General features: G+C 44.6%; 1 protein-coding gene across 2 annotated transcripts in view; it reads right to left on the reverse strand.

The window, feature by feature from the left end:
• Positions 1–27,489, reverse strand: part of LOC138531291 (carcinoembryonic antigen-related cell adhesion molecule 5-like) — a 262,387-nt gene that overhangs the window by 122,839 nt on the left and 112,059 nt on the right. Inside the window, exons 3-4 of one of the 2 annotated variants that reach the window (XM_069640980.1) lie at positions 12,346–12,624; positions 5,643–5,906 (exon numbers count right to left, since the gene is read on the reverse strand). The exons of the other annotated variant lie outside the window; for it this stretch is intronic. Of the exons in view, the coding sequence (XP_069497081.1) occupies positions 5,643–5,906; positions 12,346–12,624 (543 nt within the window). The remainder of the gene's footprint in view (positions 1–5,642; positions 5,907–12,345; positions 12,625–27,489) is intronic. 2 annotated transcript variants of the gene reach the window in all.

Here is a 27,489-nt window from a genome sequence, read left to right on the forward strand (position 1 = left end):
AGTTCAGCATCCCAGTCCACCACCCTGAATTAAAGTTTGCAACATTATTTTTTTCTTTTACATTGTAAAGGTAATTATTATTAGTGGCATTTTATTCTGTAAAGGAAAGGTGAAGTCTTTCAGCAAAATGTGACTTTTTTCAGACAGTTTGTTGAAAATAGTACTATCTAAAAGTTGTGATGTTAAATATATAAGAATATGGGAGACATGGATGCCTCTAGAAAAGTCAGAACTATTGGTTTTGCTAATGCCTGCTTGGATATGCATAGGAAAACAAGAAGGTGATGTCTGACCAAGCATGATGTGTAAGTATTTTGAAGTGTAATAGTACATATTTAAGGGGCTTGATGGCCACAAGTTGAAAGATCGCCTTCTCGTATCATATCCTGCAAAGCTTATAGGATCATGTTACAAGGGTAGAGCACTAAAGAGATTTCACACAAACCCACAAACAGTCGCTTAAGAGCCGTCACTGTTGCGATGCTGCAGAGAAAGTAAGAACTAAACACGCTAAAGCTTTAACTATGGGAGGGCAATATAGTTCCACTACCTCAGCAACTCAACAGTGTCAACGACCTTGCAACCTCAAAAGCTCAATGGGCCAGAATTATAGAATGTTTTTCAATGGGAAAAGCCTATTATAAAACGCTTTGTACATCAGGCCCATTGTGGGATCAATTACACCAGAAACCACTGCACTGTGTCAACCACTCCTGTATCCCAAAAGCTCTATTGTGCCAACCACATCCGTACTTCTACAAATCAGTTGTCTCAGCAACGACATTGCCTCAACAACTCAGTAGTGTCCACAATCCCCCAGTCAATAATTACACTTTGCCAACAACTCAGCATTCATACAAGATTAACAGTTTTGAAAAGTAAATTAAGTACATTGCCTCATTAGGTGCACTGCCTCAATTACTATGCAGGGCTGTCTCCACATTCCCCTCACTGCACAAACAAAACCGTTGTAACCCAATCCTTACTGTGCATTTAGGGCAGGGGTCTGCAACCTTTGGCTCTGCAGAAGTTTAGGACTGCAACTCCCATCAGCCTCAGCCAGCATATTAAATGGTGGGATATCATGGGAGTTGCAGACTAAAACATCTGCAGAGCCACAGGTTACAGATCACTGATTTTAAGCCACTGCAGCCTGTCCAGTCAGTGCAGCAGACAGTGCACATTCTGAGCATGATTAGTAACACTGCAGTCATCTTCCATACCGTGAACGCACCTACACGCAAGCATGGCAGCTTGGAAGGGGACGGCAACGGAAGACATTCTGGATTGCGTCAGTTCCAATGCAATGCTTTGGCTGTAACATTCAAAAGCCTGGAAAATGGTTGATACATACTTTATGTAACATGTGAACGAAGAAGTTAATATTGTAGCTAGGACTTCAAAGTTCGCCTTTTATGCATCGTTATAATGTAGCCACATCCAGGGTGGAATGGCCCCTGGTGTAATACCAGCATGAAGGCCAAATTATGAAAACGTCACTAGCCTCCTAGGGCATATCACGTGACCCATAGGACTCCATGGAGAGGATTGTTGGTCTTTCCTGCACTGGTAATTCCAGTGCAGCAAATACCAGCATGTATTTGCCAATGGGGCCTGATTTACCTGCAGCTCTTGGCTGGAGGTATATCAGCAACCCCACTGCCAAACTGTGTTTTGCCGGTGCGGGGAAAGTGTCGGTGCCAGAATTACTATCACTTTTACCAGCATTTTACCCGCACCGGCAAAACTGTAATGAGGGCCTTGTCTCTTAGGGCGGTGCCAAGGCCTCCAAGGACTGTCACTGCATCCAAAAGAGTCTTATACGTCATTAACATCTGTTCCTTTTTTTCCGCCCTCGGCAGGTGGACCATCATTTGAATATGTCCTTTATCTAAATCATGCTAATCTAGTTTCTGTTTCCATGAAATGCACATTCACAAAGCGTGCATATGCAAAACGTCAGAGTCTCGATCCCATTCTAGTTTAACTAGATTATATGCAGACGAATATCCGAAAATACTATGATGTCGAAACATTAACCTCTCCCTCGCCCTCTTTTTGAGGGGAAAAATTCAATATATGTATTCAGTCACTCTCAGCTAAACTACTCATCAGAGTTAGCCAGTGTGATCTTCCTTAATGGCCGCCTGGCTCCTCTGCATTGCACTGCAGGCCCGTGCCTGTTCTAATCCCACATTAATATTCTATGACTATCTAATTAAAAATTCTAACCAGACTTTCTGAAATAAATGAGTTAGAAAAAAGTATCACTGATGTGTACCCATCCACACTTTGAGATCCTGCACAGAATTGAGAATATTGGGCCCCATGACATGACGTAAACAAGAGGCGGCAGAAGGGCACGTGCTGTGGGGTCCCAGGTTACAAAATGTCATTTCCAACCGAACCTCAGAACGGTAAAACATCAAAGACCCACGAGCACCGTTCAAACGTATTATTTTCCTGAACGAGGGCTGTAACGAGATGGCCAGGTTTCATGACGTGAGCCAACTCCTTTTGAAAAGGTGCACCAAACTTGCTACATTGTGGGAACCCCTCTATGCAGAACGAGCAGGGGAAACAACCTGCTCTCTGAGATTGGCCCCACTCAGGAGGGTCTGTCTGGAAGCAGGATTTAGCTCATTGGCCCTTTCAGAGAGAAGAAAGAGTCATTTGCATATCTATTCAGTGCCATCCGCAATGAAAATCTGGCAGAAAAAGGCTAAGCAATTTTCCTCTAAGGAATAGTTCCAGCTGCAACCCCAGACTCATGTGCCTTGTTAGGCATCACCAGCAAGCGGTCATGGTCTGACCCTCTAACGTAGGGTGACACCCCAAAACTCCTGAGTCTCCCACGATTTTACATATTTTGAAAAGGCACTTTATCACTGCCAAGACTCAATCACTCTCAACCAGTTTAACTACTGGCATCAAAAGGTCTGTGCCACCAGTTTTATAAAACAATTGTAGATATGTATGGTTAGTCAATAACATGTCCAACTCCGACTCCTTAAGGTCTATAGTTCAGGAAAATCATCACCAAAAGGCGACACCTGATGAGACATGTGCAGTTCCAACACACCAATCATTCAAATAAATGCTAGAGTTGGCTGTGAGGCTTCTGCAATTTCAAGACCTTTTATTATGTCTTTTTTAACCACCTGAGCATAAACACATGGTTTGAACATCTCGAAATGATAGCTTCATTCAATTATGTCCTTAAACGTTTAACCTTTTGACCAAATGTACCTTTTCTGAGTGGTCCAAATTGACCTTTTTTTGCATTCGGTCCAAATTGACCTTTTTTTGCATTCGGTCCAAATTGAACTTTTTGTTTTAGGTCAAATAGGTTAATACCTACTTACCTGAACATGAGGTGCAGGATGGGGGGATGTCCCCCGCTCCTCATGTTCATGTAAGTAGGTCAAAAGGTAGTTGCGCGGGTGTCCCCTGCATCTTTAACAATGTAGGTCAATTTGGTCAAATGGTCAAATGTTTTTAGGCCAAATTGCTGAGGTCAATTTGCACAAGGTAACATCTACCTGCACAAGGTAGCTTCTTACATTGCCAAAGAGTACATTGTTAAGGTTTTTAATGTTTTCGATTTAGTTATATCCTCTGAGCATGATCTGATGGGTAAACCATCCCTGAACCACCACAATGTCTACCGTCAGAAACTCTAGGTACATCAGGTGCCCGGATGATCTCCTGAAAGGCAATCCTGCAAGAGAAATGCATTGCCAACATTACACGTCCTGTCTTGTCTCACAAGCATCATGGGGTCCTGAGCACAAATATATCGGGGACATGAATCTAGGCCCCGAATCCCCTAGTTACTTATTATAGGTCAACCCAAAGTTACCCTATAGGAAACATTCACACCTCAAACCATAAAATAGGTTGTCTTGTCACCAGTCTCCTTTTTGCATAATCCTCTGATGGCAGACCGGCACTTGCATTCAGATGAACACTGTGACAAATATCCTATTCGGGAAAGTTGCTTAAGTTGAGAGAAAAGCCTTTAGGTTAGTGAGAGTCAGTCTGTCTTAATTTTCTGAAACATATGTTCTAACATACATACAGCTATGGAACTACTTGACTTTGTTCAATTGATCCAAATGGGCTTGCAACAGACATTCATTGTTACTCATGTGTTGACTCAACCGCATTGCCACATTACCATAGCAATCGGAGCCACCTGCAACTGCAAAGCCACAATGATCTCCACTGATTCGTCATCATAATCTTCAGAACAAGAGCATCACGAATCATGAGTTTTGCATTATTACACTAGCTAAATAGTTAGCAGTACACCTATTTTAACTTCTGAACCATATGTGGCACATTTTTCACCAGCAAACACAGAAACAAACATCCACACTTAACCAACTAATTAGAAAAACCAAAGCAACTGTTAGGGCACCCATAATATCTGCGTTTGCATAGCAGAAAGACACCCACAAGATGCTCCACGTGAAGTTGGTGAGGTTGTGTAAATCTACTGACACCCACCTCGAATATTATAAAACACCAAACACAATAAACAGTTGACGAAGACAAGGACAACAACAAAAATAAATTAGGGAACGCCACAAACATAGACTAAAACTAACAACTAATGGCTTCGGGCAGTCCAAATCTGTGGCACAGATTTGTGTGCAATAAACACTGATTACCTATGGTGCAAATTATTTGCACATTATTAAATTCGGTAATTAGCAGCGGGTGTTTTTTCTCTCTGCCTGTTGAACTTTAGGACCTGCCTGCATTTCTATGCAGCAAGAACGCATAAAGAAGCATCCAAAGGGAAAGAGGATGAACCAGATAGGCGTGGAAGCAGAGCGAACTGTGTACAAAGGCTAGCAAAGCTGAGGACAATTAAACCATGTCCCAATCCTCCAACCACCAGGTTCTCAACTTGCACCACATTGATGATCCCCAAATATGGAGAAATAAGTATGTGCTGCATCCTTCAGAGTTGTCAGTCTTGGGCTGATAAAGCTATATACATATATACTAAATAGCATTGCCCTATAAAAGACTGACAATCACCTCACGTGAAACTAAAAATTATAGCTTTTTGGGGAATTTGCATACCCATAATGCACCAGTCTGTGGCTCTGATCCGGAGGTAAACTTCCAGTGGTGATAACTAAGTGGAACTGCGACATGTGCGGCTTGTTAACTGAAATGGCCTATTTTGCTCTCACACTGCTGGTATATGGGATTTTTTCTTGCATTTCTAAACCCACCGTAACATTGATGGTACTTATGTATTGTAAAGGCAACTCATTTGACGGCAGCCTGAGAGTCAGCACTGGGCATTGTGTTTAAACAGATCAACCCGAGTTAAAAAGTCGCACAGTGAAGGACTTTTCTAGAGCAGACGAATGCCCTGCCCTACAATGCATTGAACGGTAGATTTTCAGTTTTTTGTATGCAGATGCTACCTTCTTTCTTGCAGAAACGTGGAACACATTTCCACAGATTTTCCAATGTATTTCCACAGATATGGACTGCCACTTGTAATCTAAGCATCATGCCACCTAACACACTTCAGCTGGCAATACTACAAGCAGATAGAGATCCCAGTCCCATGATTATGAAGCATGCTGTGCATAGAAGAGTGCCGGGCTACTCACCCAGGACGCGGATCCCCCTGGCTGCGCGCGTGGAGAGTTGCGTGACACTGTTAGAGCTGTTACAGGTGTAGTTTCCAGAGTCGTAGAGTGTTAGAGGGGTCAGTTTGAGCTCTTGTCCCGGTGTTAGTAAAGGTTGCTCATTGAGAAGCCATGTATACTGTGCGGGTGGGTAAGATGCAGCCGTGCAAGTGAAAGTTAGAGCTGAGCCAGTCGTGTAAAATGGCTTCTCAGGGCTGACCAATATGACTGGGGGGTCAGGTCCATCTGAAGCAGACAAAGTAATTACATAAGTTACAACAATTCAACAAACCATGACACCGAGACTTTATTCTACCACTAGACTTTAATGCAGGGACATATCTTAATATTTGGGTGTTTTGAGAAATGCTGAAGTAAATGTGTCCTAGCAGATTGTGTGACAGACATGTCGATCTGGCGGGATCAATTATGGAATTATTAATGATTTCAGGCACATTGTTAAGTATATGGCGGGGAAGGCAGTCCATGCTCTTCTTGACAGTACTCCAGCGCCAGCCTTCATGGGCATCTATGGGATAAAAAAGATTGATATCCGATTTATGGTCCAAACAAGTGCTGACATGGTTTCTACGCACCTTGCATACCTAAACATCTTAGGTCGTGCAACCAGAATGGTTGGGTGGTATGTTCAAAAGATGATGTGTCTGAAGTGTCTGTGCTCCTTTTTGAAAAGTCTATGTCTAAGCACAGCAAGTAAGGCCAACTGCTTCACTTTGCACCCATTGCCTTATGCCAATATAGGTACATCTTCAGAAGGCAGAGGATTTTTATTTTTTGCAGCACTTGCAGTGTTGTCATTATGTGGCCTACAATCTCCTTCCTTTATACAAGTACATACATTTTGTGGTAACGGATCTCCAAGTTTCTACTTAACAATTACAAGAGATAATTTCTTTCTCAAAAATGCTCTCAATTATTACTTTTCAATGTACTTTTACAATGTTCTTTTACATTTTGTGTATACCTTTTTTCTTTCTAATAATTGCTTTTGGATTTAATTTAATTTTGCATTGCTTTTTAAAATGTCTGTCCTCTTCTTTCTTGTCGTGAGGAGACCCGCTAAAAAAATAAGAAACTGTTTATTATTTATTTTGAAATCGGCTTGTGGGTGATTTAGTCATGGGAGATATTTTTGAGGGAATTATCTTTTAAGGAAGATATTTTTAAATGGATTTTGTTCTAAATGGCATTCTCAGAAAATTGCTTTTCACATCATACTAAGATGATATGTCTTTTTTAATAACATAGAATGATTTCATCGCATGCCAAGACACTTACAGCCCAATCTGAGCACAGTGTAAACTACCCTCTGCCTCCTAAGGAGTGGGAGAGGCATGTTATATTAATATGGAGTGACTGCATTTAGTTGCCAAGAATGGGATGGGTTGTTGGGCATGTAATTAAATTTCTTTTTTGTTTACCAATATGGTTCAAATTCAGAGAACAAGAATAGGGTTAAGTCATGATTTCTAGGCATTAGACACTGTTGTAATTACATATGCATAAATCTCTCTCTTTTAAAACGGCCGTCATGCTTCAAAGAAAATATTTAAACCATGGGTCTCTTCCTGGGATGGGCTGGCCGTGGTAAAGTGTGCTCATGCTGCCACTTCTCCTCACCTTTAGGCCTTCGTCCAAAGTCCAGATTTACCCAGCCAGAGTCCCAATTCGAGTAACCCAATTTCTTCCCTAAGAGAGGACAATTTGACAGGGCCAGTGGTTCTGAGGGAACAGAGGCTGTAAACAACTCACCAAAAATAGGTTTTTCACTTTATCTGGAGAATACTCCTGCGTTGGGGGGAAGGATTTGTTTTACCTATCACAATTGATTATCTGTTTCCTGGATCCTTGGGTGTTTCAGATGATTCAGAGGTTTGTTCTTCAGTTTTCTCGCATGCCGAACCATTTATGGTCTCCTTGCCAGATTCATCTTTCCAGGGAAAACAAAGTTTGGATAGACCTGGAGATATGGAAACGGTTGCACAAATGGGTAGTAGAACAGACTACAAGCTACCTGCAGGGGCTCATGAAAAATATCTTTTTGGCCATGAAAAAGGGGACGTCTTACAGCCTTTTCAACAGTCTTCAGGTCCTCAAAAGCTCCATCCTTTATCAGCATTTGAAAATGGAGGTGATCTCGATTTTAAGAGATGTGTTGAGGCCAAGTGATTGGTCATTCAGATTGGATCTCAAAGAAGCCTACCATCCCATTTCTTAGGAGCAAAGGACATTCCTTCAGTTATTTTGGAACAGAAAGAGATTTGAGTTTTGCTCCCTTCCTATTGGTCTGTTTTCGGTTCCTTGGTGTTTCACCAAAGATTTTAGACTTCTAACTGTTTTTATAGGGCAAAGCGAGTATGTTTGATCATACATCTAGATGAAATCCTTTTTATGACTCAGGCACAAGAGACTCTCTCTGACTTGAAAGTGAATATAAGTCTTTGGATACAGATGGGGTTCAGCAACAATTGGCACACATCCAATACCTCACCAGTGCAGAGGACCCAGTTTCTGGTCTTTGTGATAGATTGTGTGACTTCCACCCTGCCTCAAAAAGATCCGATATGTTCTCCATCAGGAAGCAGCAGAAGAGATAACCGACACTTCATGTAATTTCGTTAAGGTAGTTGTCGTGTCTCAAATGCATTTTCCCCTAATCCCTCCAGGCCATATGTGCTGCCACCCAACCTTACAGGGCCCTGCAAAGATTAAAGACATGTGCCTTTCAAAGAGCGTTAAGCTATTAAAGTTAGGTCCAACTTTCCACAGAATCCAGAGAGGAAAAAGTTTGTATCTGGCAAACATTGTGCTTTTGTCCCAAATCTTCACTTACATCGCTATGTGATTCTGAGCAGCAGCCGGTGGGGGAGGAGGGAGCGGGATCAGGTTGTGTTTCTATTTTGACTGGGAGTCAAGTGTTGACATCTATTGTTTGGAGATGCTGGCAGGCTCCTTTGCAGTAAGAGCGTCCAAAAGCATGATTCCCATTGCGTAGTCAGCCTTTACATGTGCAACTTAATGGCCCTCACATATATCAACAGGATGGGGGAGGGTGGCATGAGATCAAAAATCTATGGGATGTGGCAATTCTCTTTTGTGTCTTCTGAACGTCAGAGCAAGATCAGAATACCTCTCGGGAGTCCACAACACTGTGGCGTACTCAGTTTTGAGATATTGTGCTCATGTTTGACACATTGGAAGCACTACAGCGATTGCAGACTTCACCAAACAGCCTTGTGGCAACTGCACCGGCAGTGGGCCACCTTGAAGGTCCAACTCTTCTGAATGTCCAACTTAAAATGTATTTCAGATGGATGCCAGAGACTTTCGTGAAGGGAACATGTGCTTTCTTCCAGTTCGATGGGGAGCAAACTCTTTACACTTTTGCTCCTTTTTCCGTGATTGTGAAAGCCCTTCTACAAACCAGACATCAAGATTCCTCTTTGGTTTTGATCACCCCAATTTTTCAAGCACAGCAATGGTTCCTGGTACTTTTAAACATGCCAATGGCCCTTCCCATAGTATTGACAAAAAGTCTAGATCCGCTGCTGGTCTGCCAGGCTTGACCACGTTCTCTGATTTTATCAGAAATTGTTTTCCCTGATGGCCTGGATCCTATTAGGAGTAAAAAGGCAGTTGAATGGGAGCACTAGAAAAGTCAAAGGTCTGTGCCTGATTGGGAATATGTGGAGTACTCTGCTGCATGCGCTGGTGTCCCTGAAGACAGCGCCCCACTGTCCTGGAGTAGGAGATGAGAATGGGTTTTGAGACACTTGACAATCACACCAGCTACTGAGGTCTGTATGAGAGTGTAATCTCTCCAATAATGAGTAGGAAACTGGTTTGAAAAGTGTAACAGGTATTTTATTTGCGTTGCCGACATAATTTTCAAGGCAATTTGAGGATGATCAGAACTGGTATTGAGTCCTGTGTTGTGTTATGGGAGGAGCCCCACAAAGTAATTAGGTGGATAATCCACAGTGTTTTAGCAATAATAAATAGGCCTGGTAGGGCTCGGCTGGGGGACTCCTGGTGGCTGCACTGTATTCAGTCTATTAGGCCTTTCGTCAGAAGCTAATGAACTAATTCAATAGCCAAGGACCTTTAGCAGAATTAGGTCTTACAAAAGTGCATGGAGTTGGTCTATTGGGTTCCATCGGCTGGTATGCAGATTGCTTCAGATTTTGCACCTGTCACACCCTCCTTATCAGAGGTTTTCTGGGTTATGGGATGTGGACCTAGTCTTGTCGCTTTTTCAGGGTTAGACAAGTAATCTAGATTCATATCTACAATAGTTGTTGGCCAAGTTGCTAATGCTTACTTGTTTGGTGTCCTTCACAAAGGTCTCTGACGCTCAGGCTTCAGACTTATCAGTGTGATTTTATACACCTGGTGGCGTAGAGTCTGGGATTTTAGGCATACTAAGCCGCTCTATCATTACTTTCCCTGCTTTCCAGTCTACGTCGCATCTGTGTATGGTGTGATGCCTTCCAAACTATGATGGCCAGACTGCTTCTTTGAGACTGACAACTGACCAGCTGGTTAGATCCTTCAGGAAAATTCACAAGGTAGTTTCTTCCGCTGCTCTTTCTGTATAGGGTGTGATGTGTGATGTCCTTTGCCCATATCAACGTCTTTCTTTTGGGCTCATTCTGTCAGGATTGCAATAATGACCAAAGCCTTTTGGTTTGGAGCTCAGTTAAAGGATACTCTTACGTTTGCAGGCTCGTTAATGCTCCTGTTTTCCATCAGCTTTATTGAAAGCCTGTTGTTTCGGCTGTTGGACTTGAAAGGCCTATAGGCATAATAGGAAGCCTCTGTGCCGTGCCATAGAATTTGGATTATTCCTGGCATGATTACAACTGAGAGTTGATGTTGTAGTAAAGACAAAGAGGTGCGTTTTAGCCAACCTTTGTACACTACTCTTAGGTTTTGGTGGTGTCTTTCAGCTGCAGACACGTTCCAGAGTTAACAGTTTACTTTCTGGTTGGAGCATTTAGGAGTGTTTGCAGCGGTGGTGACGCATGGCAGCTTTCCTATGGGTTTCCTCCATGGCCTGCTGTCACCATAGAAAAGGGGACTGCATGTGGTGGTGGAGCCATCTTATATGAGTGACTCTCAGCTGATTGGTCGACTGATGGAACAGAAAAGAGGGCATTGTGGGAAAATATTATGTATTTCTTACTGCTGTTATGTTTGAAGAAAGAGTTTAAGAGTTCATTGGATAATACTCGCCTCCCTTGCTTTAAAATAATCTCCATTCTCCATCTTAATCAAACTAAGAATAACTAAAATTACTTGTGCATACCCGTGTGATTGCTATTAGGTTACTTAATAATAATATATGTTTCTTATACAGCTCTACACACCCAACAGTCTCAGAGCACTGAAATAACAGATTATCGACATGGGAAGGATGAAAGGCTGAGTTGACCATGTCGGGATTCGAACCTGTCACAGCAGGCTGCACACAAATATCAGGGGTGACCCCTCAGCTCGCTGTCCTAATTGTTGGCATACACTTGTAAATAGACCCTTGTGGACAGACTCCTGTTGGCGAATGATGGAAGGGTTGTGTTGTTTGACACTGTGGTCTCTTGCACTTAAATGGTTTGGAATCCATTAACAGTAATCTCTTATTTTGTGACCAATCATAGTTTATTTACAGTCTTGCTTGTTCAGAGCATTCAGGCACAATTATATTGTACTTGTATGAAGTCTGCCAACACGTGTTTCACACAATATGTAGATAGCAGGAGGAAGGCAGCTGACAAGAGGGATGGCCCTACATGACCCAGCACTAGCTGCCATCAATTGAAAGAAAAGTATTATAAAAACAAAAATGAAGGAGCACAATTTGCGCCAAACGTGTGTCGGATGATTTCACAGAAGAAATGAATCTCCCTCAATGTTCTGAGTAAACAAGAGTGTAAATAAACTATGATTTGCAACAGCATATTTTGAAATGATTCTAGGCAATATAAGTGTGAGAGACTGTTGATGTCAACAAAACCATTTAGAAAATATATGCTTTGAATAAAAGGTTCTGACTCTGACCCTCATTGACTCTGACTGTATTTATAAAGCACTTTATGTTCTACCTTTTAAGTGACCAATATCCTAATCTATTTTATTTCCCATGTAAGATGTTTCCTGACTTTTATATTTTGGAAGAATGGAACATATTAAAGGAAGTCCAGTCTGAAGCTGCTGGTAAGAATATTCTGCATTATTTTACAAGAAAACTGTTAACTTATGGATTTCCTGCACCAGGTCGAGCTGTGTACAATGTTCGAACAGCCGCCAGGTTCCCAGCAGGAGTAAAATCGGCACAAAATACACCAATGACAAATCAGATGATAATATAAGAGGTCAGATGTACTTCGGTCCCAACCAAAGGTCTTTGTAGTGTCTGCTGCAGGGCAAGGCAAGGGAGATGGAGGAATGCATGGGCTATGGAAGTATGTATTGCTAAATCGGTGTTAGGTTTCTTAGCCTCAGGAAATACAAACACATGTGGTGCAGGTTTGGAGGGACATGGTCAGTGACACCTGAACAAGTTGGGTTGCTTGAGAACCGTTTTTCATGTACTAAAAAAGAGATAGTAGGTTCGAAATATAATGCTGAAAATGAATTAAGTGTTGAGTTATCTGCTCACACTTACAGCTGATGGTGACAGTGTAGGGACGGCTGGTGGAACTACTGACAGCATTGGATGCTCTGCAGGTGAAGTTGGTGCCGGTGTCAGTCCTGGTGCAGTGTGACAGAGTGAGATTCTGGCTGGTATTAGTGAGAGAAATCCTGTCTCCTGTAGTTACCACTTTATCCTCCCGGTACCATTGATAGGAGATCTCAGTGCCTGATGCATTGCAGCACAGAACCAGTGATCCGTTCTCTACCGGGTTCTGCGGCACTGCATGAATAAAAGGGACTGAAACATTCTCTGCAGAAAAGAAAAATGTTCATAGGTGAATTCATAATAAACATATCTCTCCCTTCAATGGTCTTTCATTTCTCTCAAAGTTCACATCAGCGTTTCCTACTCCAAAGACCAAGACAAACTATCTTATTTCTGAGAACTTCTACTGCACCATGGCTATTAGAGAGCTTCATTTCAAACTTGCACATACCCTCATGTGTGTGGTAGTACCAGTCACCTGTTACTCATTATTTTATTTTTATAGCTCACACGGCACAGCCTTTACATTTTGCCTTACTTCATGAAAACAATGCTGTCAATCATTCAACACTAACCACATTCGTTACTTAATTTATAAACCTATTGAATACGTTCATCCTCTCTCAGAATTCCCCAACCTCCAAACAACTACCCAGAATAGAAGATACTGCAAACTAGAGAATGGGCTACCAACTTGGCCCAAGCAGTCAATTTGCTTTGGGCAAATTCAACTTTCAGATCTGAAGGTTTCTTCACACTGTTAGCATTTCATAGTTACCTGAAGCCACTGCATGGCCTATCAGACAACCAAATGGGAGACTTCCATTGATACAAAGATGGCAGACACACATTCTTCTCAGACGCTCAGGACTCCATCAACTCATTCAGGAAAACTCAACTGTCACATCAGAACCATCACACTCTTGATGGACACTAATTGTCTTTGATACAACATGAAAGAAGTGAAATGCTCTAAGCAAGATGAAGGAACAACGTATAGAACGGTGTAAGGGAAATTATTGTGTCCTACTGTGTGTGCTCATCCAAGACCTCAGATCACCCACACTACTCCTGAGACTTAGCTTTGACTGCATTCCAAGCTACTGTGAACTGGTCTGGCTATCTTCCCAGAAGTGTTCTATATTTCACTAAACAAGGGTGGTCTCCTTAACATCTGTTCACCAAAGTACAGTTTAGAAATCCATTCTAACAATTACAACTGAAATTTTAGAGTCTATTAAGGGAAAAGAGGTGAGTTTTATCTCCCCTTCTCACCCTACCCTTATGTTTTGGGTGTGTCTTTCAGCTGCAGACATGTTCCAGGGTTAACAGTTCATTTGAAGGTTTACTTTCTGGTTGGAATGTTCTGGCGTGCTTACAGTGGTGGTCAGGCAAGGTGGCTTTCCTATGGTTTTTCCCCACGGCCTGCACTCACCATAGAAAAGAGGTCTGGATGTAGTGGTGAAGCACCTTATAAGAGTAACTCTCACATGATTGGTGGACTGATGGTACAGAAAAGAGGGGGTTATGGGATTTGTATTTCTTACTGCTGTTTTGTATAAAGAAAAGAGCATGTAGCATAACATTCGCCTCTTTTAGCTTAAATGACGCTTGGTTCTCCATCATAATCACACAAAGAATAGTAGTGAGTGCTTGTGCATTCTCCTGTGATTGGTACGTGTCGACTAGACTCTTCTGGACAGACTCCTGCTAGCGCCTGATGCAGATATTTTGTATGTTTGACACTCGTGGTCTCTTGCATATAAATGTTTCGGAATCAGGTCAGTAATCTCATGTTTTGCTTGTTCAAAAGATTGTAGTACAATTACATCTTACTTGTGTGAAATCAACCAACGGGTGTTTCACAGTAATTGTGTTTTCTCCAGGACCCTTTGTAGTTTTTGTTTGTATAATTTCTTGTAGATGGCAGGAGGAAGGCTGCTGACCAGAAGGTTGGCCCTACATGGACCAGTATTAGCTGCCATGGATTGAAAGAAAAGACTTATATGCACACAAATGAGTCAGTGCAGTTAGCACAGACCACTTTTCAAATGATTTCACACAAGAAAGAATTATTGTAAACAGGAGTGTAAATAAAGTAGGATTTGTGCCAGCATATTTTGAAATGATGCCAAGCAATATAAGTGTGAGAAACGGTAGATGGCAACCAAACCAATTAAAAAATATTATTTGCATAAAACTTTCTGACTCTGACCTTTAGTCAGATATAGTGTCTTATATATATGCCCTGGGTCTACTAACCATTTTTAAATTAAAATCTAGGCCGAAGCCTACCGGTTCTAGAGGCTGCAGGTTGCATTGCTGATATTGTGTGCCCTGCAGGGAAAGTTGGTTCTAGTGTATAGTACAGGGTGATTGTAGTGACATTATTAGCGATATATAGATCCTTTCACCAGCAAAGAAACACTTTATGCTCCTCATACCATCGATATCCCTTTGTCCCTGATGCAATGTAATGCAGAACCAGTGATCCAATCTCAAACGTGTTCCATGGCACTGGAAGAAAAACAACGGACAAAGTACCTCTCTGCAGAGGAGGAGAAGTTATGGTGGTGGAATACCTAGGCACAAAACCAAAATGTTGCTGGGACAAATTTGCAAGTATGCCAGAGGGCCACTAGGAGTTTGCGGACTCTCGGAAGGCCCAACACCCTCCACAGGACAAACCGAGGACTCAGTCAAACGGGAAGTTCAAACTGCGGTTTATCACAGCAAAAACCAGCAGGGATCAGTACAGGGACAGAAGAAATCCGTGGACATCTCAATTTCTCTTGGCTCGCAGGCCAGTTTTGTACCCTAATGACATCAGAGTGACGCTGCAACCTGGGCCCTTCTACAGAAAACCTATCGACTTCTGGGATTGGGCGCCAGGTGCCTAATAACCTATATGGTTGCCTATATGTGTTATTCTACTAGCTTTCCCTTGTCAGGTGGCTGGCCTGGTCCATCCCCAAATAACTATCTATAACAATGTTGCGGTGTGAGGGTCTTACTATTGGTTCTTGCCCATTGCTACCCACCCCTAGGATACTGAACTGTGATTGGCTAGAGCCGACGTCCCGAGGCCTGGGATCCGCAAAGCTCTTGGTGTACCTTTTCAAGGTAATAAGAATGACTATGTGTCTGCATTTTAACTTGTGTGTACCACCTTAATCTATGAGAGTGCTCGTTTGTCTCACATTGTAGCATCTTTGTTGCGAGCTTCTGTCTGGTAGCATGAGATAGACTCCCTTTCTCAGCGCTGGTTACTGTCCATTGTCTGCGTCGGCCGGGTCACGTGTTTACAAGACCATGATTTGGAGCTTTGCAACTCTGAATTATGAGGAATTATTTGCATTTACTGCAGCTGGGGCTACTGTTGTTCAGGGAATGTAATGTCATCCGTATCTGGTGGCCTTGGCAGCAGGTCCTGTCTCACAAGTCCTGCTCTTGTCCAACCGGAATTCAGCTCAGCTTGATCTCGGTGGGAGGTCTGTGGCCTGCTGTAATTTTCCTAAACCATAATGCGGCTTCTACAATGTTTGTGCTATTCTATATTCTCCATAGGTTAATCATATCTTGTTCTGTCAGGTCCCGTAGGTGCTCCTGCAGTCCCATAAGTTTATTTGCGTATAAGCATCTGGACAAGCTCTGTTCAGGATCTCTTACTTCTTGCGGTTTCTGCATGCTGCGTTTAGCGAACGGCAAAATAATAAAAGCAATGACAGTATATATAAGTAGCTGTCCTCTAACTATAGAACTGTACGCTTGTGTTCTTCATGTATTTGAGTGCGTGGTGTATCCCGAAGTGCGGCTGGCACATGTGCTTCATGTCTAACGCTGCTAAGTCGTGGTGTCTCTAACGATGTCAGCAACATGGCTTCTTGGCGCTGTAATCGATACTGTCAATTGAGGTGTCTTTAGTTGTAGCCTGGGGCTCCAATATGGGGTAGATTTGTACCACACCTGGCCTATAGGGGTGGCTGATGGGTTATCTCTCAACATATTTATCAATCATTGGAGCACTGGAAATTGGTCCGAAATAGTATGGGCGATCACGGTATCTCCTGTCCTTCTGTGTCATGTATCTTATAGGAGGGGGAGGAGAGGGTAAACTTCCCCATCCCTCTTCAGTACCCCCCTCTGGTCGACCTGTCAAGCACATCCTTATATGACAGTCCTTTTTTCTCTGGGCTGCCACATCTTCGTTATCCCTCCAAGGTGTCTATAATAGTTTGTGTGGTCATCAAATGACCATCCCTCTTCAATGTACAGTAGACTTATTCTAAAAATCACACCCAGGCCCATCATTTGTAGTCTTACATCGAAGGCTGATCATCAGAAAAGCCAATAAAGCTGCATTCTGAATTCTAAGAAACAATAGTGCAGTGAGTAAAAGAGTGAATATATATCCATGTTCATCAAGTCTTCCTTCACACATTTCAAAGATCTGCTCAACCCCTTGCATCAGAACATCCTCATCTGAACCTCTGTCTTCTTTCACCTGGGCCCTGGAAGGTCTTACAAACCCTCAAACGGCCCCTTTCATGTGCATTCAGAACGTCGCTTGGGCGGCATGAAATTCATGCTTCCACTCACACACTTCTCCCATCGATGCACACATTTCACCCATCTGCATACATTCTACAACCACTTTAGTCTTCCTTTTTAACACTAAGTTTCCCATTCTGCAGCCTAAGCTAATATCACCTCATTTTTTCCTACAGTTAAACTAGCTGCTCACTCAGCAATATATTTCCTACTATCGTTTCCCTTTCTATCTTCTCATAGCCACTTTTAGCCCTTCTTTCCCTTTGTAGCCAACCAGCGGAATGCCTAAGCCACTGCTCATCAAACATTCATGCACACCACAGACCATTTATAAAGCACATTGTTCACCCTTCAACATCAGGATCTGTCACAATCCATTCTGACAATTTTACATCCTCTAGAGGAGTGTGTTTTTATTTGTCAGCTAGGAGTGCACTCTGGTTCACAGCTCCCTTCACCTTCCCAGTGATGTCTCATGCAGTTGTCAGTAAAGCAGTCCAGGTGAACATGGTTTAGTACCGTTGCTGCTAGGAATTCTGGTCACTGTAGTAATCTCAGGCAGGCAGCAATAAACTCCCTGCAATTCCTTCTTAGTTCAACCTCAGTGGAGGATGTCCAACAGTGTGGCACTCCTCACGGGGCATGAGTCGCTTCATTGCATCCTCTGAGGAGTTCAGCGCTCATAAGTAATGGGCTTGGGCAATCAAGGAGGCAGTCCAGGGTTTAGTACATGGTTTAGTTGCACCATTGGTGCTCAAGTCGGTTGAGAAAATGAAAAATACTGGAAAAAAAGTAAAGATTGTTATGATCATCAGTAAGTGATATTGGTGATAAATTAAATATCAGTAAATCTAAATATGATAAGCTCCCATAGGGGTTTAGAAGTGATATTGGCCTCTTCCCAAAAATGGTTGATTGTCTTTTTCGGAACAAGTTGACAAAGACTCATCAAATGTCATACTGGTGCCTCTGGATCCTGCTATCTGTGTTTAATATGTCAGTCAATGGTAGGAGAGGGTGAAATTCAGCAAATTTGTTAAATGCAATATACCTGGAAATCCATGCAAACTTTGCCTACTGGACCCAACTTTTCTTCACCCAAACATTCCATGTTCCTGTGTTAAACATTTCACGATTTTGAAATGTATCTGAATTTCACTGGTAAAATGCTGGAGAAATTGTGAAGTCACTTCAGTTTCAGCCGCAAGAAAAAATGGAATTTTGTGATTTGCCTGGATGAAATTTGCTGCGCAAAATACATTTTTACAGTGCAATGTCAAAAGCAAAATATAGTGAGAAATTCTCAAATGTCACTACACCGACAGAAACATTGCCCACCCCTAGTTACAGGTTTGAATCCTAGCTAGGCCAACAAAGGCCTCCATCCCTTCAAGGTCGTTAAATGAGTACCGATCATACATAATTTTACAGGTGCACTGGTTCTGAGGGAACAGAGGCTGTAAACAATCCACCAAAAATCAATGTGTTTCCAGTCACTATTTATTTGTAAAAACTGAAAAGAATAGAAAAGAATAGGAAATTAATCCTCTGGATAGTATTTGTGTCAATATGTGTGTGTGTTTTCTTGCAAATATGTGTATCTGTGTATCTGTATGTATGTGTGCACGATTGGTACTCATCAAGCAAGCGGCACGCTGAGTCAACAGTGGACATTTCACCCTTTTAAAAGTGGCAACATGTGTTTGTATCTGCCACTTTGTATGTATGCCAGCGAAGCACTGTCAAGCAAGAGGCACAAGGAGGATAAACGTGGACGCTTTGGAATATTACTGTATTGGTTCCACTATATGCACACACGTAGGCCTAGGAAACTCTGGTTATCAGTTAGTCCAAAAAATGGATCAAAGCTTAGATTTTGTTTAATGTTAATACTGGACTATCAAGTTTTCACACACTTTTTTCTGCACATTAAAATGTATTCAAAATTCTTTCACACAACTGGGAAATTCCAGTGTGTTGACCACAATTAAAGCTGGCAGACACATTTCAATGATTCTATTAACTCATATATCTTAACTTGCACGTTGGCCTTTAGCACACTAAGGCCCTCATTACGACTCAGGCGGTAAGTGATTGAAATTACCGCCATGGCGTAATGAGCGTTAACGCCATGGTCCGATGGCGATAAGAGCGCCACATTACGACCCATCGCGCACGAGCATTACGCCATGGCGGTAACGTAAACTACGCCATGCCGTAAACAGCCCTTACCGCCCTCGTTAACAGCGCAGGGTGACCTACCGCCACCCATCATTGCGCCGACCGTAGTCAGCGGTCACCGTAATTAGCGGTGACCGCAAATAGGCGGAACCGGAAATAGCGTAATCGCGGCGGAACGGGAAACAGCACAGCGGCCATCTTAAAAAACACAATCCATTGCCATCCTACCCAACCACACCACAACCAACCCTCAAACCCTGACATTCCCATAACCCACCCATTTCCACAGACAACCATGCCTAAAGTTGTCAAGAAGGCATGTGACAGGCAGCGGCAGGAGCGCTTCAGTCGAGAGGAACTGCAAATGCTTGCAGACACGCTCCAGGAGAAGGCTGATGTTGTCTTCTCCAATGAGATGACCCGAACAGCCATAGGCCGCAAAAAGGAGGTGTGGGAACTTGTGGCACAACGTGTCAGTGCAGTTGGAACCACCCCACGCACCTCCAAACAGTGCCGCGAGAGATGGGACGACCTGCGGATCAGGGTCCGGGGCATTATGTCTGCCAACCGTAACCTGGCCCTGGGAACTGGCGGGGGAGCAGACTCCCCACTGAAGATGCAGCCGTGGGAGGAGACATGTGCCTCTCTGATTGGCATTGAGTGCATCGAAGGTGTCGGCGAGATGGAGAGAGGGGCCCCGAGATCTGGAGACACAGGTAGCTGCCTCATATCCAGCCCTGCAAGACACCCTGATACACTTGCACGTGACAATCACAATGTGGCAGACGCAACACATCAGCAGATGAGCCACACCCTGCGCACATGCAGCATGTACACTGTACAGTAGGCAGACACACACCTGCATGCAAAACCGAACCTAAAGGGAGGCAACCTGTATGTCACGGGCTACTAACTCCACCATCTATCCATTTCACTCTTCACAATGCCTGCTCAATGTCGGCTGAACCATCAATAACAGTCACCCTCCTCTGCTCCACCACAGGCTCGCAATCGGACACTGGCAGGGACGACAGCACCAGCACCCCAGCCAAGAAGGCCAGGAAAGTGGGAGAGGGGAACCATGCATCCACCTCTGCTGGACCCAGGCAGAATCCACGCCAGGCTGAAGAGCCCAGGGCAGCAAAGTCCCCCGAGGAAGGGGTCGTGACAGCACCTGCAGCCCAACCACACCCACTGTTGCCCACTGAGGGCAATGCGTCAGCAGGGAGCAGTACTGTTGGGGAGACTGCAGCCATCGCTGCCTGCTCCGACAGTGATGTGGAGGATGACACCGGACTTCACCACAACACACAACTGCACTCACCACACCTATCCCCAATCAGCCATCATGGAGATGACACCCTGGGCCCATCGCCAGCTAATTCATGGCCAGCAACTCCAAGCCCAGTGGGAGTTGTGGAAGATGGGAGTAGTCCCATTGGTCCCCCATTGGCACCCCCCATTGGGCCAGAATTCCAGCTGTCGCTGGAGCAGATTGCCAACAGGCAGGAAGCACTGGGCACACTCCTCACGCAGCATGTAGCAGAATGTGTAAGTACCAGTGCAGCCATGGAGAGGAGTGCTGATGGCATCAGGGCTGCCATCCAAACTGCCAGCAGGGACATTTGCACCGAACTTGCTGCAGGGCGGCAGATGATGAGCCAGCTCATCCAGACAATTCTGGACACATGCCGTACTGAGCAGCCCGGTACATCCTCGGCTGCAAGTTCAGCACAAGCCTCTCCCGTCCGCAGGTCATCCAGGACCCTGAGGAGCACAGGCAGGGGGGCCCCAGGTTCCGGGAGAGGGGGCAGTCAATAGTGTGCTGAACTATACTCACTTCACCACGGGCACTGTCACATGTTTGCAGGGTGTTCAGGAGGGGAGGGGGAGGGGGGTATTGGGTGTGTTAGAGTGTTCAGGGGGGAGAGGGAGGGGGGTATTGGGTGTGTTGGAGTGTTCAGGGGGGAGGGGGAGGGGTACTGTTATACCTATTCAGTAGTACAATACACTTTTTCTTTTCTCACAAACTGAAAGTGTGGACATTGCTCATTGCGTATGTGTGCTTTATTGTTACAGTCCACAGTGTTGACATACCAGACACACACAGTGCCCCAAGTGACATCCATATGTCACACACTCGCTGTGTGTGCTAGAAGTATCGGTCAATGACATTCTGATGCATTATATGGCCCTCCTGTGCAACGCTGCCTCCCTGAGGTGCTGCCCCATCCCCATCATCATCATCCCCATCATCAGGTGGTTGTGGTTCTGCGTCAGGGGGCAGAGGCACGTTTCGTCTGATGCACATATTGTGTAGCATGACACATGCCATGACGATCTTTGCAACCTTCTCATGGCGGTACAGGAGTGCCCCGCCAGACCTGCTGAGGCAGCGGAAACGTGCCTTCAGTAGGCCAAAAGCATGCTCTATCACCACATGGGTACGTGCATGGTTATGGTTGTAGTCCTCCTCATGCTGGTTCGATGGGTTCCGGACTGGTGTGAGGAGCCACCTCTTCAGGGGATAGCCCGCATCACCTGTAAAATGTGAGAAAAGAATGTGTCAGGAACGAGATTGATATGTGAACATGACGCACAACCATGCCTTGATTCTGACTGTTACTGTGCACCAATTGGAGTTGTGGTTATGGATTTACACTGTGCAACCAGTATGTGTTCATGGCTCTCATGTACTGTTTTGCGTGCTAAAACACAATGCAGGGGGGACGATTGCCTTGTGAGTGGCCATCCACTGTGTCCGTTCAGGCCGTCATTCATGTGACCTTGCACGTGTCCTGTGAGCTTGAAGCTCACATGATAGCAACATCGATGTCTGGCTCATTATGACCCCAGTGAGCATTACTGGTGTCAATGGGGACAGTTTGTGGGTCTTGTAGTGGTGCATTGATGTCCCTGTCTGTCATGTGCCTCCTTTGTGCGCAGTTGTGGGGGACAGGCCTTTCAGTAGTTGGTGCATGGTGACATGCATGTTGGTGTTATTCTTTAGGGTCAATGCGGGCACAATTTGCACAATGCACTTGTAAATGGTTGTGTCGTTTTTGGGATGCACTTTCATTCACATGTTGGGATGATTAGGTCAGGCATGATGTGTACACTTCTCTGTTGACGTCAGTGCTGCCACAGGGAATGATCTGGCTACTGCTAGTTGCACCCACCCCCCTGTATCTGCCAGATGTAATATGCATTGGTACGTCATTCAACACCCACTTTGCATTTCCATGCTCATGTCATTAGACTCACCGAGTAGGTAGGATCTTGGGCCTGCATGTCGCTCCATGTAGCGTGGTATTGTTGAGTTCCGAAGGATCATAGAATCATGGGTTGATCCGGGGAATCTGGCACAACAATGTGTGATGATCCTGTTGGAGTCACAGACCATTTGCACGTTGATTGAGTGGAAATGTTTACGGTTGCGGTACGGTACCTCCATGGCATGTGGGACCACCAATTCAACATGGGTGCAGTCGATGGCACCAATGCAACCAGGTATGCCGGCTAGTGCATGGAAACCCACTTTGGTGTTGGCAATCTCCTGGGCAGACCGTGGTAATGAGATGTGGTCATCTGTGTGCTTGAGGAGGGCATCGAGCACTTGCATCAGTGTACGCGAGAATAATGGTTGTGATATGCCATGCAAGTGCCCCACTGTGTGCTGGTAGGTGCCTGTGGCCAGGAAGTGGAGCACGGACACTACCTTCAGTAGGGGGGGGGTGGCGGTGGGTGTATCAATCATGCTGACGATGTCGTTGTGTATCATGTCCACAATGGTGGTGATGGTGTCCCGGTCCAGTCGGTACAGGGTGTGGATCTGCTCAGCGGTGAGGTTGAATGGGCTGGGTCTGATGCGTGGGATTGGGGGCTGCCTGCGTGGTGGCACTGGCTGTGCTGGTGGGGCTTGCTGGGCCTGCCTTGCCCTCCTTCTCCTCCTGCGTCTCCTCTGTGCAGCCTGTTGTTGTTGTAGTTGTGGTTGTGGTTGTTGTAGTTGCTGTTGTAGCACTCGCATTGCTATCAGGTCCTCCAGCCCCAACATTGCTAGTCCTATTGGTATCATTGTGGAGTGTGACTGGGTGTGGGAAGGGGTGGGGTGTGCTCTTTTTGTACTTCCTGTGTCTGTATTGCCTTCACCTGTGCTGTTTCTGTGCACCTGTGGCAGCTGCATTCACTTTACATGGCCCTTTACGGTTGGTTCGCGATGGCGTAATTTGCACCATGGCGGTAAGGTACTTAACGGCCTGGGTGATGGCGTTAGGGGCATGTCCGCTTGGGTCGGCATTCCCGCACCTTTCCGCCATGGCGCTAAGTACGGTGTGGATGTTCGCGTGCGCGCGCCCTTGGCGCAGTCAGCGGCAGCGTTAGCTACGATGCCGCTAGTGACATCGTAGTTTACGGTCACAGGTCGTAATCGGCCCGAGCGGAAGACGATGGCGGTAATCGTTTACCGCCATCGTTTTTCGCTTTGCGCCAGGGTCGTAATGAGGGCCTAAGTCACATTCTGAAGCCTCACCTTATGCTTAGAAACCAAATTCAGGAATACACTTTAAGAAAGTGCTGTATATTGCAAAAATCCTTCGGAGGGTTTAAGTTACAGAGTCCATAGCACAGATTTGAGGGCCGATTCTGAGGTGCGTGCAAACGTAAGAAAGTGTTCTTCCATGAAGGAGGAACACTTTACTTAAAAACACCATATTATAATAAAGAAAGAATATGGTGCAAGGACATGAAAGCCTCTGCTTTTGCTTGTGCCTGATTTATGGCTTGACAACAGCCCTAGCAACCTTCAGGAATGCAGGGCAGCCACATGGAGGTGGTTATCCCCCCAGCAGCACTGGATTCCCACATCGGTAAAAGGAGTTCAAATACGGCACCTTTGAGGTGTCATTAAACTCCACTGCACACTTTCCATTTATAAATATAGCATTTCTTAGACTGCAGCACCAGTTTTCTAGTTTAATGAAAATGTAAGAAAACTTTCTTAAATTAGAAAGTGGCAGTCTTTTAAGAAATGCTCGCAATGCCACTGGAGCACATCAGGAACGTCATTTCACCGAAATGCCAGGGGTAGTAAAAGTGACATCACAAGACCCTTGAAGTCCCTGATGACATCACAGCCCCAAGTGACATTACAGCAAATGATGGCAAATGACCTTCAGATTATTCAGATGCATCTAGCACCAGGGTTTCCAGGTGCTCTAATTTCAGCCCGATATAAGAACTGAGGCACAGAGGCAGGCATGATTTAACCACGATTACACGTTGGGGAATGTCATTTTCCAGATTCGACATAATGCAGTATTTGTAACAGGGTAAACAAAATCTCTAAAGCAGGCTACAGCTAGTGTATGAAACATCTATAGATAAATGTACACAGAAGTATGTGTTATCTGTGGCGTTGCTATGTTAAACAAGCCAAAGAAACACTGACCTGGGGAGGCATGTGCTTCTGTTTACCCAGGAGAAAAATGATGCACAAGCAAGGACTGAAAATGTAATAATTGACCAGGATTTAGTATCAACACAATTCCCTGGTTATAAATGTATCTATGAGTCAGTTACCACCATGAGAGAAGAAACCTAGTAGAATGGTCTGCATGCAGACAGGGGAGTGCACCTGATAATGCTATCTTTGCTGGAGTATAATACCTGGGATGGGTTCTTACAATATACCCAAGACCCTCCCATCGTTTTTATTATCTAAGCATAATACTGGGTGCAAGAGGACTTTTTAAAAAATACACAGTTAAATGTAATATCATTGCTCCACACATAAATCCATGGCACCACACAGTTATTTTAAATTGAAAACACCCATGTGTTGCTTTTCACCCGGGGACTCACTGGCAGACTTCATTGTGAGCACTGCACATTACCCCTTTGTCAGACCCAGTGCTGCCCAATGGTGTAGCACAAAATGTGGCAGCTCCCCTGCGAGCCATGCTGTGTGGGCCCCCCAAAGCTCCTTAAAGCACAGGCACACCACACCCCGGGCCACCATGTGTGCGCAATGTTCATGATGATTATGCCACTGCACGGACATGCACTACTGCAAGTGAAAGAAGTAAATATGTTTTTCAATCAAAGCTTTAATGGTGTCTGATCCACAAATAAACCTGCCACCAGTGGTGGCTGGTGAGTTTTTTTTTTTGGCGGGTGTAAATATTTGGCACAAGTATGAGATTGCGACCGAGCGTAGTGAGGAAACCCGAACGAACGAAAATGGGTTTGGTGGGGGCAGGGCAATCTTTTCCCTCCAGTGAGAAGATGTTTTGAATAATGGGTTAAAATGGTGCATTACACAGCACACTTTCTGGGAAAATGTGGGTAAAAGGCCAACAATGTGGGTAAAAGGCCAACAATCGGTTTTGTAGTGTGTATGGTAAATTATGAAAAAAGTACATAAAGTGACGGTCCCAATGCATTATCATGCCGGTGCCTGCAATATATGCAAACCTGTCCAAGTCCAAACTGGTTCCAATGTAAGCCATTCTAGACCCATAAGAACACTTATCATGCTTGATTCATCATAAATGCTCAGTTAATAAAAAGTCATGCTACAGTAAAAAATATACAGGCAGCTACACCAAAACATCAGTCTGGCGAAGTAACACTAGTTATCATGCTTGCTTTTTAAAGATGCCGGGCCTCATTACACGGTAGGGGGTAGCCATGGCGCTATTAGCGGCATGGCTACCCCCTTACCGCATTCCGGGTCCGTGTTCCCGGAATAGGGACTTACCGGGTCATTCCAACCTTGGAGGACCCGGTAAGTCCCCATTCCGAAAACCATTCCCCATTCCCATTTGAGCCCCCATAGGGCTCAATGGGAATGGGGATGGAGCTAATAACGGTACTGCTATTAGCGGTACCGTTATTAGCTCTGAGGTCCCATAACAGGTCCCGTCCTTAACACCTGGTCAGACCAGGCGTTAAGGATGGGACCCACTAAGGGACCTCTTAGTAGGGCGGTAAGGGATTCCCGGCACTGGTGCCCTTACCCGTGCCGGTAATCCCTTACCGCCTACCATGTAATGAGGCCCGCAGAGTATTAAATGTCATGCCACAATAAGCAATGGCTAGACTGACTGCACCAAAATGCCAGTCTAGCCAGGGAATGACACACATGAGCTTGACTCTGCCCAAATAAAAACAGTAAAACATCCAAAGTCAATAAAGGATGTGGCTAAAATGCTCCAGTGATCCTCAGTGTCCCAGGGCCTTACACACACATGCATCCCCTTTCACCCACTGGTCACTCAACCATTCATCCCCTCTCACATTCATCACACTCCATTCACCACACAGGCAGGCACCAAACTCCACCCAGAAGATTCCACACACTACCACATGTATACTCATTCACCCACCAGTCACTCACTTGCACCTTCTCTTACATGCACACATTGCATTATCTGCAGAGGCACACACCCACCCACACAGAACATTAAAAAACACACCATCACATTCATACTCATTCACCCACCCGTCACTCACAGACCTTTTCTTACCTCCACCCATTGAATTCTCTACAAAGGCCACACCCACCCAGAACATTCAAAACACTCCATCACATTCATATTCATTCACCCACCAGTCACTCACAGCTTCTATTACATCCACTCATTGCATTCTCTACATAGGTACAGACCCATCCACTAATTGCATTATCTACACAAGCACACACCCACCCACAAAGGACATTCAAAAACACACATCACATCACTTCTCATTCACCCACCAGTCGCTCACACCTTCTATTAAATCCACTCATTGCATTCTCTACACAGGTACACACCCAGAACATTCAAAAACACAGATCACATTATATCAAATCTCATTCACCACCAATCACTCACAACTTCTCTTACATCCACTCATTACATTCTCTACACAGGCACACATCCATCGACTCATTGCATTCTCTACACAACCACACACCCACCCAGAACATTAAAAAATACACATCACATTTGTTTTTTAGAGGCTGTGAGAATAGTTTTTATCATTATTATACAATGGAATTGTATTGATGAAACTGTGAAGGATTGTGCTGTAGCTTGTGGCTCTGGTGAGTAAAGACCAAGGGGCCCGATTCTGACCTCATGATAAAAAGAGTGTGGACATCTGACATTCTCCCCTCCAGTTTCATGCACCACCATTCTGAAGTTGGTGGAAGCATTGGAGGGGAGATGTTGTGATTTCCAGCAGCAAAACCTGCAAAAATATCTTGTTGTGGGAGAAACATGTGCTCCAGAGACGTCATTTGGGGGTCACCAAGGGTTGCAGCTGCGACCCCTGGGGACTCCCATCCGACCCCAAAAATTTTTGTGTGCAAATTAAACCAGGAGCTCCTGGTATAGCAGCCCCCCTCGGGCCTAG

Source organism: Ambystoma mexicanum, chromosome 1q (genome assembly GCF_040938575.1).
Source record: "Ambystoma mexicanum isolate Mex_15411 chromosome 1q, UKY_AmexF1_1, whole genome shotgun sequence".
Taxonomy (NCBI): domain Eukaryota; kingdom Metazoa; phylum Chordata; class Amphibia; order Caudata; family Ambystomatidae; genus Ambystoma; species Ambystoma mexicanum.